This window comes from Galeopterus variegatus, unplaced genomic scaffold, assembly GCF_000696425.1.
Source record: "Galeopterus variegatus unplaced genomic scaffold, G_variegatus-3.0.2 Scaffold134, whole genome shotgun sequence".
NCBI lineage: Eukaryota > Metazoa > Chordata > Mammalia > Dermoptera > Cynocephalidae > Galeopterus > Galeopterus variegatus.
In genome coordinates, this window is record NW_007726245.1 from 645673 (window position 1) to 659391 (window position 13719).

Sequence of the window (13719 nt, forward strand, 5' to 3'; positions counted from 1 at the left end):
TTGTTGTTTTTAACAGATTTTTACAGTTATGAGCTGTATTTTACTACTCTAGAGTATAAATATTTAATAACATTAATAGATTTTCTCAGTTTTTTAACTGTGATATTTCATAAATTTTTCATAATACCAGTGCTTTTGATGAATGAATTAATAATGGACATCTACTTAGAAGGCAAAAATAAATACAGAATTTTATAGACTATTTTTTAGGTTATATTAATTGTTACATTTTAATGAGCATAAAGGGACCACATTGAAGTTTTATCAGTATTTTATCATAGAAATGGGTCCCTAGTCACTTGGCAGCTGAGTAAAATCCTAAATTCTAGAGCAGTGCTCTCTAACAGTAATATAATGTGAAGCACATAAGTTAATTTAAAATTTTCTAGTTATCATGTTAAAAAGTAAAAAGAAACAGGTAAAATTAATTTTAGTAATATATTTTATTTAACCCAGTATATATATTATATATTTATATTATATATTTATAATATTATAATTTCAACATGTAGTCAATATAAAAGTTATTAGTGAGATATTTTGTATTCTTTTTTCATAAAATCTTCAAAATTTGGTGGGAGCATTACACTAACAGCACATCTCAATTTGGTCAAGCCACATTTAAAGTGGCTGACTAGTGACTATCATCTAAGCAGTGCCACATAGTAAATGTTTTAGGTTTTGTAGATCATACAGTCTCTTTGATAACTATTTAGTTCTGCTTTCGGAGGATGAAAGCAGTCATAGATAATATGTGAATGAATGGGTGTGGCTGTGTTCCACTAAAGCTTTATTTACAAAAGCAAATGGTAGGCGGGATTTGGCCTGCAGGTGGTTGTTTGCAGACCCATGCTCTAGAGCACTGGGTTTATATACAGTCTATGTTGTGCACATGGTTTATCATTTCTTCTTGTATCCACTGCAAGGGTGGGATACACAGATGAAACATTGGGGGTTGGGGGAGTAGGGGGCTTATAAGTACTTGCTTTTTTTATATAACCTGTAGACTTATTTCCTTCGGTTATGATGCTGTTAAAAATTTGATAACCATATCTCTAAAACAAACCCTATAAAGGAAATTAAGCTTCTCTAAACTGCTATCTATTATGAGAAAATGCTATTCTTAACATACTGACCATATCTGTATTAAGTTATATTTATTGATGATGTTGGTAACAATGAACTTTATGTTACTGCAGCTCACAAATGCTTTTTTACATCTGCAAGAAATTAACTAGTCATCAAATGCTTAGTAGCACAGAAATTCTCAAGTGGTTGCGGGAAATTTTGATCTGCAGGAATAAATTTCTTCTTAAAAATAAGGTAAGCAAAATGACATCTTTGCAAATGGAAGAATATTTGGAATACTAATGGGTAGAGATTAGGGAAGTGTTCATTAGTGAAATATTTGTGCAGAGGACAATGGCTGACGAATCACTATTTTAAAAAAAAAACAAAACCACAATGTTGAGAAATTCTTGTTGAGTTAAGCAGGACTCTGTGGGGCAAGCTTAGGAGGAGCAGGGGCTGCTATAACCAAAGTAGGCTGAGGAACATATTCTATCTTTACTCTCAAGTTTATACATGAGACTTGGATCTCATGGCTAGGCTAGTCCAGAGAATGTCATCTGTCAAGAAGCTGAAGGGAAGAGGTTGAGGGTCCTCAATCTAGTTTTATTTATGTTCTTCCCATAAAGGTTTGACCTTTTGAAAATATCAGGAGTCTTCTTCCTTGGGTGGAGTGAAATTTTTTGATCCTGAACTATTGAAACATACTGAGGTTGTGGGGAATAGAGAAGAGCCTCAAATTTCTCTTAATATGTAGTTTCTGTAATTAATCAATTTAAAAATTCTTGTATTATGGCATAGTTTTAGGAGTACTTGATTTAGTGGATTTTTATCTAGTCCTAGAACCATAGCTTTGAGAAACTTTAAGTATATCAAACTCATGCTTTTCAGTACTATGCAGCTTGTTGAATTTTCTGTTTAGAAATGAGCTTTTGGTAAGGTGGGTTTATTAACTGTGGCTTATCTTGGTGTGTTAATCTTGTGTGTTATGTTGTGTGGAATTTAGCATTATTCCATTATCCAAAAGATAAAGAGATTAGATTTTAGAGTTTCATGACCTTGCCTATGGTATAATTTCTAGCATACAAGCATTATTAATCCAGCAGTGAATATGTAGTCCTCTGATCAGCAAGGACTGATCAGCAGTCCTCTTGTGACACAGTTGGTATATATACCAATGTTAATTACTGGTCCAGAAGAATGTAATCTCAAGAGTCAACTTCCCATTATCCTGATGTGGCACAGGATAAAATCTTGTAGGAGAAAGTCTTTGTTATTTATAACTGAGATTGCATTATAGATTTCATACAGTAGATTTATGTTAATGTCTTACTTCTGTCCATGTTAGACTTAATTTACACTTCTAGAATCTGCTGTTTCTGATGATTTGGAAAGTGGAAAACTGAGAGAAGTTTCAAAGACATTGAACAAACATTATTTGTCCTAATGGATTTCTAATGAATGTTCCTTAAAGTGGGGCATCGGGATTGGGAGGAGAGGTTTTTTAGTATAGTCTAAAACAGGAAGACAACTCATATTAAATATTTATTTCTCTTGGTTGACAGTGCTTATTTATTTATTTATTTATTTATTTTCTAGCAGGCAGATAGAAGTTCCTGTCACTTTCTCTTCCTTTATGGGGTAGGATGTGATGTTCCTTCTAGTGGAAATACCAGTCAAATGTCCATGGATCATGAAGAATTACTGCGTACCTCTCTCCGGAAGGGAAAAGGAAATTCCTCCATGGTAAGCAGCTTCTTTTGTAATTTTCATGTATCAGCATCCGTGCTCTATTTTTGTCCTGAATGAGCTAGGTAATGTAGCATAATAGTTAAAAACTGCTTAGATTCTCGTTCTGTCACTGCTCTTTGTGGAACCATGGGCAAGTTCTTATCATCTTTTGCCTGTCTCACTTTAATTTAAAATGGGGATAATAATTATTCCTGCCCTAGAGGATTAAATGAGATCACATGTAAATAGCACTTGATTATTTGGCACTTATAAGCTATGACTGATAAGTATAATTATTATAAGCCTCCACCCCATAAGAAAGACCATTCATACCCCCCAAGTTAAAAAGTTGTACCAAATAACAAAGGTAAGAATTTACTGGGATAAAAAAGTATTTTGATTGATATTATAGATAGTGTTTCCATGATTTTTGTTTTGTATATAATTCCTTCTAAAGAGAAATTGTACTAGAAGTGAAAATATCAAATCATTACAGAAGTTTCTTTTCCAGATTAAAACTTTTTTTATTCCTAATTCTTCTTTTTTTTAATCCACTCGTGCACACTGAACCTTTTTTAATATAACCTTCTGTTGAAGACAAAAACCACTAAGCAGCATGGTATTTACTATTGCCTGCCTTACCTGCAGAATTTGCACTTGTTTTGTAAATTAATTTCTCCATTTCATGTTTGGAGAATATATAATTCAGAATCAAGAATGTCTTTTACACAATATTTAGTTCTTGTTTGTACCCTTATTTCAGTCGGTGCTGCAGTGTTGTACTTATTTTATTTCTTCCCTCTAGCAAGTAGATAGAATTTTCTGTTACTTCCTCTTCCTTTGTTATTTATAATTGATGCCTGGGAAGTACATTACATTTTTCCTGCAGTAGATTTATGTTGTGGTGTTTTATTTGTGTCCATGTTAGATTTAATTTACATTTCTGGAATATGGAATAGGATAATACCTATTGATGTGAAATTGTACAGATTGTAGCATTATGTTAGTCCAAATAATCTTATTTCTCATTTAGACAAGATATTTTTGGGTTTGAAAAAAATCTTATCATGATTAAAGGAGAAAGCTCTTGTGAGTTATTGTATGCTAATATATATGGTACATAGTTTATTGCCTTGTTGGGTTTTGTAAATAAAATTATCTAATTCGCAAATATATGCCTCCCACCCCTGACTCCCAGGATAGTACAGCAGGGTGTGGTGGAACCCCACCAATATGCCGACAAGCCCAGACCAAACTAGAAGTGGCCCTGTACATGTTTCTGTGGAGCCCTGACACTGAAGCTGTTCTGGTAGCCATGTCCTGTTTCCGCCACCTCTGTGAGGAAGCGGATATCCGGTGTGGGGTGGATGAAGTGTCAGTACACAACTTCTTGCCCAACTATAACACATTCATGGAGTTTGCTTCTGTCAGCAATATGATGTCAACAGGTAAATGTAGATAATGGTTTTTTAAAACTCAGTCTGCCCTGAATTGCATGATATCTGATTGTGTTAGAAATGTAAGAATATATTTAAGATTATCACTTTGTAAATTTATGGGACTAAGTCAAACAGCTTACTTAAAATCCTTTTCTGAACAAGGTAGTGTGAAAATACATAGCATTGTTAGTCTCTCACTGAATTTTTAATATGCTATATATTTGTTAAATAACTGGCAGAATTGATTACTGTCAGTTGTAGATTATATAATTTACTCTGCCTGAACTGTATATAGTGAAGTTTTAAGCACATTGGCATCTGTTTTGAGTAAATCATATGTAGGAATAGCTGTTTTATGCTGTGGACATTGTGGAGTCCAATAAATACCTTTCCTGTGAGCCTGGTGAAAGGAAGTTTTCAGCTTTATCATTTGAAGCATTTGTTCCATTTCTCCTACTCTGCCTTTTGGGTGGGGCTTGTCAGGTTCTCCACTGGCAAGCATAGCTCTAAGTGCAATAACTGGATTTGCTGTTGTCTTTTCTTAGGAAGAGCAGCACTTCAGAAAAGAGTGATGGCACTGCTAAGGCGCATTGAGCATCCTACTGCAGGAAACACTGAGGTATGCCCTGAGCAACAGAAATACCCCTCCCAGGCCCACACCCTCAATTTTAGAAGCCTTACTTTACTGTGTGAAATCAGGAATAGCTTTTGATGCAAATCTAAGGTATGTGCATCTTACAAATAGGACATTATACTTAATACGCATCAAGTTTGAAACCTGGCTATTCCCAATTGATTTTTAGTTGTAGGCTTAAAGTTGCTTTAAAGTGATAATTTCCTTCATTTTAGGCTTGGGAAGATACACATGCAAAGTGGGAGCAAGCTACAAAACTTATTCTTAACTATCCAAAAGCCAAAATGGAAGATGGCCAGGTGAGTTTGTAAAGCTCATTTTTGTCTATTAATTGATCTGCTAAACATATGTACTTAACTTCAGTGAATCTTTTAGTATAGTAAGTATATAGTTGTTTTAAGACTGATGGTTTATCAGTTGTGGTTTATCTAGACCTGTACTGTCTAATATGGTAGGCACTAGCCATATGTAGCTATTTAAATTAATTTTAACTTAATTAAAATGAAATACAATTAGAATTCAATTCTTCAGTCATACAGCAGCCACATTTCAAGTACTCAATAGCCACATGTGGCAATTAGTTACTATATTGGATAGTAGAGATATAAAATGTTTCCATCATCATAGAAATATTGGACAGAACTGCTAGAGACCATTTATGGTGGAAATCATTCTTTCATTTTTTTTCTTACCCTTTCTCCCTTCATCAGGGTATGTCATAGAATTTTCAGAAAAGGGGCAACAGAGGCAGAGAAAAATAAATTAAAATTGAAATAATTAATTTTGCTATTTAGTTAGATATTCTAATTAACTGATCTTGTGGGCATAAGATTGAACCCATAGGTTAAATGAAATTTTAAAGTTTGGACAATTTATTCATCAGCTTATTATTATCGACTATATCATTTCATTTGTCTACTATTGTCAACCTACATCTATTACCCCAGAAATTAACAATTAATTGGTGTTTGCATGCATATAATTTGTAATGCCATATTGCTGTTATTGTTAGGTGTTTTAGAAAAACTGGATATTCTCTCATTGCTCTTTTCCCGTCATGCTTAATTAGAATGAGAAAAAAATTATGTTTTTGTGAAGCAGAATTGTGTACCTAATATCATTATTTGGCAAGGACATGTAGCTTTAGAATGAAAGCTCTTTTTTTGTTAACTATTTAATTGATATATAATTCACATACTATACAATTCACTCATTTAAAGTGTCCTATTCAGTGACTGCTTTTAGTATATTTACAGAGTTGTGCAACCATCACCACAAGCAATTTTAGAATATTTTTACCACCTCAAAAGAAAAAAACCAAAAACCCCATACTTTTTAGCTTTGTGTCTACCCTTAAGCCCCCACTTCTCCACCTCTCCATTCCTGGGCAATAGCTAATTTACTTTCTGTCTCTGTAGGTTTGCCTATTCTGGACGTTTCCTATAAATGGAATGATAGAAATGTGGGATTTGTGACTGGCTTCTTTAACTTAGAATAACATTTTCAAGGTTCATCCATGTGAACCAAAGCTTTTTAAAAGAAATTTTATGCTCTTGGTTATTATATTAGTCTAGTTAGGACAAATCAGTGGCTCTTTAAAAATGAACGAAGAGTCTTCAAAAAGTTCATGAAAAGATTCATATTATCTTTTAATTCCATTTTTCCATGAATTTTTTGAAGTATCCTTGTACGTGGTAATTTCAAGCTTTGATTTTTAAAATGTAAAAAATGTACTTTTTTCATGGAAAGAATGTTAGATAAAGAGTAACTTGTCAAGTTCTCAACCAATTTATGTTGAATTCATGCTTTTCACACACAAAAAATTTGTGTTTAGGCTGCCGAAAGCCTTCACAAGACCATTGTTAAGAGGCGAATGTCCCATGTGAGTGGAGGAGGATCCATAGATTTGTCTGATACAGACTCCCTGCAGGAGTGGATCAACATGACTGGCTTCCTTTGTGCCCTTGGGGGTGTGTGCCTGCAGCAGAGAAGCAATTCTGGCCTTGCAACCTATAGCCCACCTATGGGCCCAGTCAGCGAACGTAAGGGTTCCATGATTTCAGTGATGTCCTCAGAGGGAAACGCAGATACACCTGTCAGCAAATTTATGGATCGGCTACTATCCTTAATGGTGTGTAACCATGAGAAAGTGGGACTTCAAATACGGACCAATGTTAAGGATCTGGTGGGTCTAGAATTGAGTCCTGCTCTTTATCCAATGCTGTTTAACAAGTTGAAGAATACCATCAGCAAGTTTTTTGACTCCCAAGGACAGGTAAAGTGTTCTCTGCTTTATTTTTCACCCTTCCCTATGAATACAGTGTCTTATTTGAAATAATGAAGCCTTTTGATTTCAGATTATTTAAATTAGGTACTGGCGTGAGTATTCACTTACAGTTTTTAAAAACAGGCAAAAATATTTCAGAAAGAAGAGTCATCTATATAGGCATCAGTTTGCTTCTTAGGAACTCTGGTGTGTGAGCTTGCCTAAGGGTATAAATGTCTTGGTATGGGTATGAGTGTCTGTGTGTATCTATGTGCTTGTTTGGGTATATGCCTGTGGGTACATTTCTGCATGTATATGATATTTCGATAAGTCAGTTTTATCTCCCTGTAGCCTGTGTTCTGTGCATTGATGGCAAATCAACAATGTATTTGGTTCTTTGTATAGGTATTATTGACTGACACCAATACTCAATTTGTAGAGCAAACCATAGCTATAATGAAGAACTTACTAGATAATCATACTGAAGGCAGCTCTGAACATCTGGGACAAGCTAGCATTGAAACAATGATGTTAAATCTGGTCAGGTAAGCATTCTACTGAAATGTAGCAGAAACACATTTCAAGAGATAAGAAAAACGTCTTATGCATTGATATTGATAGTTACTGATGAAATGGTTATCTTGTTCTTTACTGTACCCAAAGTAGGGGGACATAATAAGGCAACCAGAAGTTGTGTATGTTCTCATATAAATAAAATTAAAATCTTATTTTTAAACTTGCATTTAGTCATTTTACTTAGAGATTAAAGCATTTATAATACCTCCTGTTCTGTCTGTATCTGATAATTTTAAATATTTCTGTATCTCAATAGATATGTTCGTGTGCTTGGGAATTTGGTCCATGCAATTCAAATAAAAACAAAACTGTGTCAGTTAGTTGAAGTAATGATGGCAAGGAGAGATGACCTCTCATTTTGTCAAGAGATGAAATTTAGGTGAGTCGTCAAAAGAGCAAAGTAGGATTTTGTAAATCTGATGTTAAATGAAGTACAGAAAAATAGTAGGTACCTAGTTACTGAAGGGAAGGGGGAGGTGAAAAAGGAGCACTTCGTATGTTTATTTTCTCTGCTTGTCTTTTCACATTTCCTAAAGCTTTGTGCCCATGGAAATGTTCTCTTTTTCTAGAATTGTGCTATACTTGAACTAAGAATTTGATTCTGTTACCAAACTGATACCAGAGCCAAGGGCCAGTGCAGAGAATCAATATCTAAGGTGCTTGTGTTTGTGCCTTTCTGACTTTAACATCTGTGATAGCAATGTCTCTTTTATAGAGTGGTCATGTCACCCGGGTTATTTGGCAAATTATGTGCACTATTAAAAAATCTTATATGATTAAAGGTGTGTGTCTGTGCCTTTAGTAAAATTGTTATTTCCCTTTTCTCCACCATTCTATAGGAATAAGATGGTAGAATACTTGACAGACTGGGTTATGGGAACATCAAACCAAGCAGCAGATGACGATGTAAAATGTCTTACAAGGTAAAAAAAAAAAAAAAGAGAGAATGACCTTTAAGTATTAGCAGGTTTTAATCTACTTCATTACAGCTGTTATACATATATTTTATGTTTATGTATTTAAGCTGTTTTTTATTTGCTAAGCTTTTGCATTTGAAAGATATGAAGATGTTAATCTTTACTAATTTTTTTAAATGAAAGACTTTCAGTAAATAACAAATTGGAAAATAAGATATGTAAAGCCTTAGATTGTATTTATTTTGTATTAGATAGATGTATTCTGTGAGGAACTTAATTGTATTGAGTGTTTCTAAGACGGAATTGCTTGTTTGCTTTAATAATAAATACTTATTGACACTTATCAGAAAGTGATTAAACACTATGAACTACATAATAACCGTTTACATGTTTCTTTGGGAAAGCCTGGTTTTATATACTTTTGTACATACTTTTGATTCAAGGTAATTATTTTGCCAAGATTACTTTGTAGAAAGTTACTTCCTTCTCCCCAATTTGAAGTGGTTTTGCATTCTGAAGTCTGTATGTTAACTTAAATTATTGAGGTTGCACTAATAATTTGTTTAATGAAATAGGTAGTTCCTAAAGTTTGTATCTGTTAGTAAGAGGTTTATTTGAGGAGAAGGTGGAGTGGAAGAACCTGAAAGACTTACAGTCTATAATTTTTTTTTCTTCAGAGATTTGGACCAGGCAAGCATGGAAGCCGTAGTTTCACTCCTGGCTGGTCTTCCGCTGCAGCCTGAGGAAGGAGATGGTGTGGAATTGATGGAAGCCAAATCACAGTTATTTCTTAAGTAAATTTCAGTCACCAAAACACAAAGCAAAAAACAAATAAAGCCCCACAAACCACAAAACAAAGCAAGTGTAGCCAAAGTGGCAAATGGTTATGTTTAGGAAATGGACCTAATTGCTCTGGTAGTATAGTCATTGGCTGCTGTCTCATAAAATATACCACACTTATGAAGAAATATTCCCCATGCAGGACTGGGATAGGAAAACGACTGTGTTTGTGGTTTTTAAACAAAATAATGTGATCAATGAATTTTTACTTTTAGTAAAACCCAGCTGCTTCATTAAGTCATTTTGAATGACATTGTCTAAACTGTTTGGAGCACTAATTTTATATGTTAAACCTTAAAAAGTGACACTTTTACCAGGAAACATTGCATCTGTTTGGTGTTTATGTTATGAAACGTGTACTGGGCTTTATTAGGATAAAATCGTATTCAACACAGCACTCTTCATAATGAGCCACCGGGGCTGATTACCCCAAGGCTAGAGAGAAGCAGATACCCCAGGGCCACTCATGTGATGCACATGTGATTATTTTAGAATGTCTAGTTAGCTTTCTGGTTGATGTGGCCTTCAGTGTGTAAGGGTCAGTCTTCTTATTTCTCAGGTACTTCACATTATTTATGAACCTTTTGAATGACTGTAGTGAAGTTGAAGATGAAAATGCACAAACAGGTGGCAGGAAACGTGGCATGTCTCGGAGGCTGGCATCACTGAGGCACTGTACAGTCCTTGCAATGTCAAACTTACTCAATGCTAATGTGGACAGTGGGCTCATGCACTCAATAGGTAAGATCAAATGAAAGCTTCATAAAGAAATATAAAGCTTAGAGAACTGGCATGTAAGACAAGTAAAGATTACTTCAGCAAGGCCATGTTAATAAATTTGCATCTATCTGTCCATATCAGGTTTAGGTTATCACAAGGATCTCCAGACAAGAGCTACATTTATGGAAGTTCTTACAAAAATCCTTCAACAAGGCACAGAATTTGACACACTTGCAGAAACGGTGTTGGCAGATCGGTTTGAGAGACTGGTGGAACTGGTCACAATGATGGGTGATCAGGGAGAGCTTCCTATAGCTATGGCTCTGGCCAATGTGGTCCCTTGTTCTCAGTGGGTAAGTTTATTGAGAAGTAGGAAAGAAGAATAGCTGGCACATAGCAAATGCTTCCAAATATATTTGTTCAATAAATGTTTATTTAACGAATTGGTAAAATTTTAGAGCTGGAAGAAACTAGACATTTAGTTGAGTGGTATTCAGGTGTGGGGAGTGGTTGGCGCTGCTAGCCCTTACTCTAGTGTTCTCTCATTCCACCCCACTGAAAAATTTCATTTAGACAATGATTAAAAGAAAATTAAAAATTGCTAATCTGGTCCAGTGTCTTTATAGATAAGGTAATTAAGTTAAACCGAATTTTAGTTAGTTGTTAGTAACAATAGAACTGGAATCCATGATTTGTGCTTATTTACTACTTCCAGTTCGCTATTCTTTTTTCTGTAATGTACAATTTTTTTTAAAAAAGCACTCTATTTTGCATTTGAAATTGTTATAATGCTCATTTTAACACTGAAGACATAATATGGCTATTTGGCCTCCCTCTTAATTTAATGAAAAATTTTCTTAAAACCACATCATTCTTAATAATATATGCTAAACCTTTGAAAAGGGTTGTTGTCCTTTTCCATGTTAAAAAGCCATTTGGTTTATGTTGTACCAAATATTATTTCACTGTATTAAATTATAACAGTAATCTGTCATTGCCTTTAGGTTTGTTTTTGCTTTAAAGCTGCAGGATCATATTTCTCATACTTAGAGTAAAATTCAAAATCCTTACCCTGGCCTACAAGGCTGTACCTGATCTGGGCCCTGCCTCATCTTTGATATCATTTTATGCCATTTTACTTTTTTATTCACCAAACTTAAGCCATACTGGCTACCTTCTATTCCTCAAACATGTTAGACTTGTTTCTGCCTTGGAGTACCCTTGCCGCTACCATGTCAAATGCTTTTCCTCTGATGATTTTGTTTTATTTTGGTAAGAACACTTAACATGAGATCTACCCTATTAACAGATTTCTAAATGTACAGTACAGGATTGGTATCTATAGACATGACGTTGCATGGCATATCTCTAGAACTTATTCATCTTGCATAACTAAAATTTTATACACATTGGTAAGCCATGAGATCTACCCTATTAACAGATTTCTAAATGTACAGTACAGGATTGGTATCTATAGACATGATGTTGCATGGCATATCTCTAGAACTTATTCATCTTGCATAACTAAAATTTTATACACATCAGTAAGCCACACACCCACAAATTATTGAAATTCTCTTGAAGTCTGAAATTAGTTCAGATCTTCAAATGTTTTGAAAATGGGTATTCCGCATTAGCTTTTTAACACCTACCTGTATTTAGCACTAAAAATACTCAGTATTTTCTCCTAATGAAAAAGGAATCAGTTAAGTCAAAAAGCTTTAATTCATTTTGTTTTCTTACAATAAATCATTTCTAATAAGTTTTATATATTAAATGACTTTATTTTGAGAAGGAATTTTATATTAGGCCAGATCTGTTAGAGCTGTATCTAAAGGAGAACTGAATACAAGATATTTTTAAAATGTAATTCTTGGGCCGAGCCCGTGGCGCACTCGGGAGAGTGTGGCGCTGGGAGTGCAGCAGCACCGCGGGTTCGGATCCTATATGTGGATGACCGGTGCGCTCACAGCGCTCACTGGCTGAGCGTGGTGCGGCCGGCCTCAAAAAGGACGAAAAAAAAAATGTAATTCTGTTTTGTAAATATGTTTTTAAATTCTGTTGCCTAAAGTTTTCAGAATTTAGTGGGGAGGGATTGGAGCAAAAAATTTAGAAGAATAGTCTAAAAATAGTTTCTCATAATTGGAGTTTTTATATCTAGTCAAATATATATTATGTAACCATAGAGGGTAAAGCAGAATGTTGGGTCTTCATAATTTTTGGCTTCTAGATTATTTGTTGTTAGGCTTATTAAACTTTTTCCTTTACTTAAATATCAGATTATTGTAATCTAGGATCAGGCAAGAATTAGAGGGCTGTGGGCCATGATTCTGGCTTTTGTTGTCACTGCTTGAGGGTTGAGGCATCTTTTTATGGCTACCCCTTTTCTCTCCAGATCTCTTCTCAACATTTGGTTATACGGTGATTTACTATCAGATCATTTTTCTTGAGTGTATCAAAAACTACTTTACTGTAGGGAATTATAATGGTTATCATTGAGGTAATAGATGGGAAGTTCGGCTCCTACTGACCCCCTCCTAGAAATCTGGCTGATCTCTGGGTTCTGAATTTCCAGTAGTTTTCCTATAGTCTTTCCATTTTTTTTGTTTCTCTGCCTAGTCCATTTTCAGTGTTCACTGAGTTCCCCTACCCATGTGAGGAGAGAATAGAGCTCTTCTGGTCCCCAAAGTCTCATTTCTGCTCAATGATTTTCTAAGAAAATGATTTGTACAAATCAAACTAAACTCTTTGCTGTCAGTCTGTCTATTTTGCAATATAATTTGAGCTGAATCCTGGAATTTTTGTTTCCTGGTAAAACCTAGGCCTTTCTTATCCTTCACCAATTAATCCATAGAATTAACAGCTATTGTAGACATACAGTCACCTATCATAGACAAATGTACACAGATAAATCTCAGGGGAAATATTAGTCACCATCTACCTTGATTTAGCAGGCGGCTGTCAATTTGGATTTGCCTTCTTGCCAATATTCAGCCTCTTGCTTAAGAAAAAAATGGGATTGTTCACTTAACACAATTTGGTTTGTTCTTAGGATGAACTAGCTCGAGTTCTGGTTACTCTATTTGATTCTCGGCATTTACTCTACCAACTGCTCTGGAACATGTTTTCTAAGGAAGTAGAATTGGCAGACTCCATGCAGACTCTTTTCCGAGGCAACAGCTTGGCCAGTAAAATAATGACATTCTGTTTCAAGGTTTGTATTGTTTTTTTTTTTTTAATTTTGTGCTAAGGTATGTCAGGCAATGATTATTTACAGAATGTGCAGAGCAGATTGTCTTCTTTTAATGCAAAATATATAGAGCATGTATAATAAATTGCTACTTGTGTGTTTCTTTAGGTATATGGTGCTACCTACCTACAAAAACTCCTGGATCCTTTATTACGAATTGTTATCACATCCTCTGACTGGCAGCATGTTAGCTTTGAAGTGGATCCTACCAGGTTTGTCTGCTCTCCATTGTTTTACTATCGCTGCATGAAGCAAGACCCTTATAATTTCTCCTCTTG

The 13719-nt window shown here is 34.8% G+C and overlaps 1 protein-coding gene across 1 annotated transcript in view; it reads left to right on the forward strand.

Moving 5' to 3' along the window:
* Positions 1 to 13719, forward strand: part of NF1 (neurofibromin 1) — a 202826-nt gene that overhangs the window by 67804 nt on the left and 121303 nt on the right. Inside the window, exons 16-29 of the mRNA XM_008589180.1 lie at positions 1200 to 1323; positions 2668 to 2814; positions 3998 to 4247; positions 4784 to 4857; positions 5088 to 5171; positions 6707 to 7147; positions 7544 to 7683; positions 7971 to 8093; positions 8554 to 8637; positions 9309 to 9425; positions 10031 to 10212; positions 10333 to 10544; positions 13244 to 13405; positions 13550 to 13653. Coding sequence (XP_008587402.1) covers positions 1200 to 1323; positions 2668 to 2814; positions 3998 to 4247; positions 4784 to 4857; positions 5088 to 5171; positions 6707 to 7147; positions 7544 to 7683; positions 7971 to 8093; positions 8554 to 8637; positions 9309 to 9425; positions 10031 to 10212; positions 10333 to 10544; positions 13244 to 13405; positions 13550 to 13653 — 2244 coding nt within the window. The remainder of the gene's footprint in view (positions 1 to 1199; positions 1324 to 2667; positions 2815 to 3997; positions 4248 to 4783; positions 4858 to 5087; positions 5172 to 6706; positions 7148 to 7543; positions 7684 to 7970; positions 8094 to 8553; positions 8638 to 9308; positions 9426 to 10030; positions 10213 to 10332; positions 10545 to 13243; positions 13406 to 13549; positions 13654 to 13719) is intronic.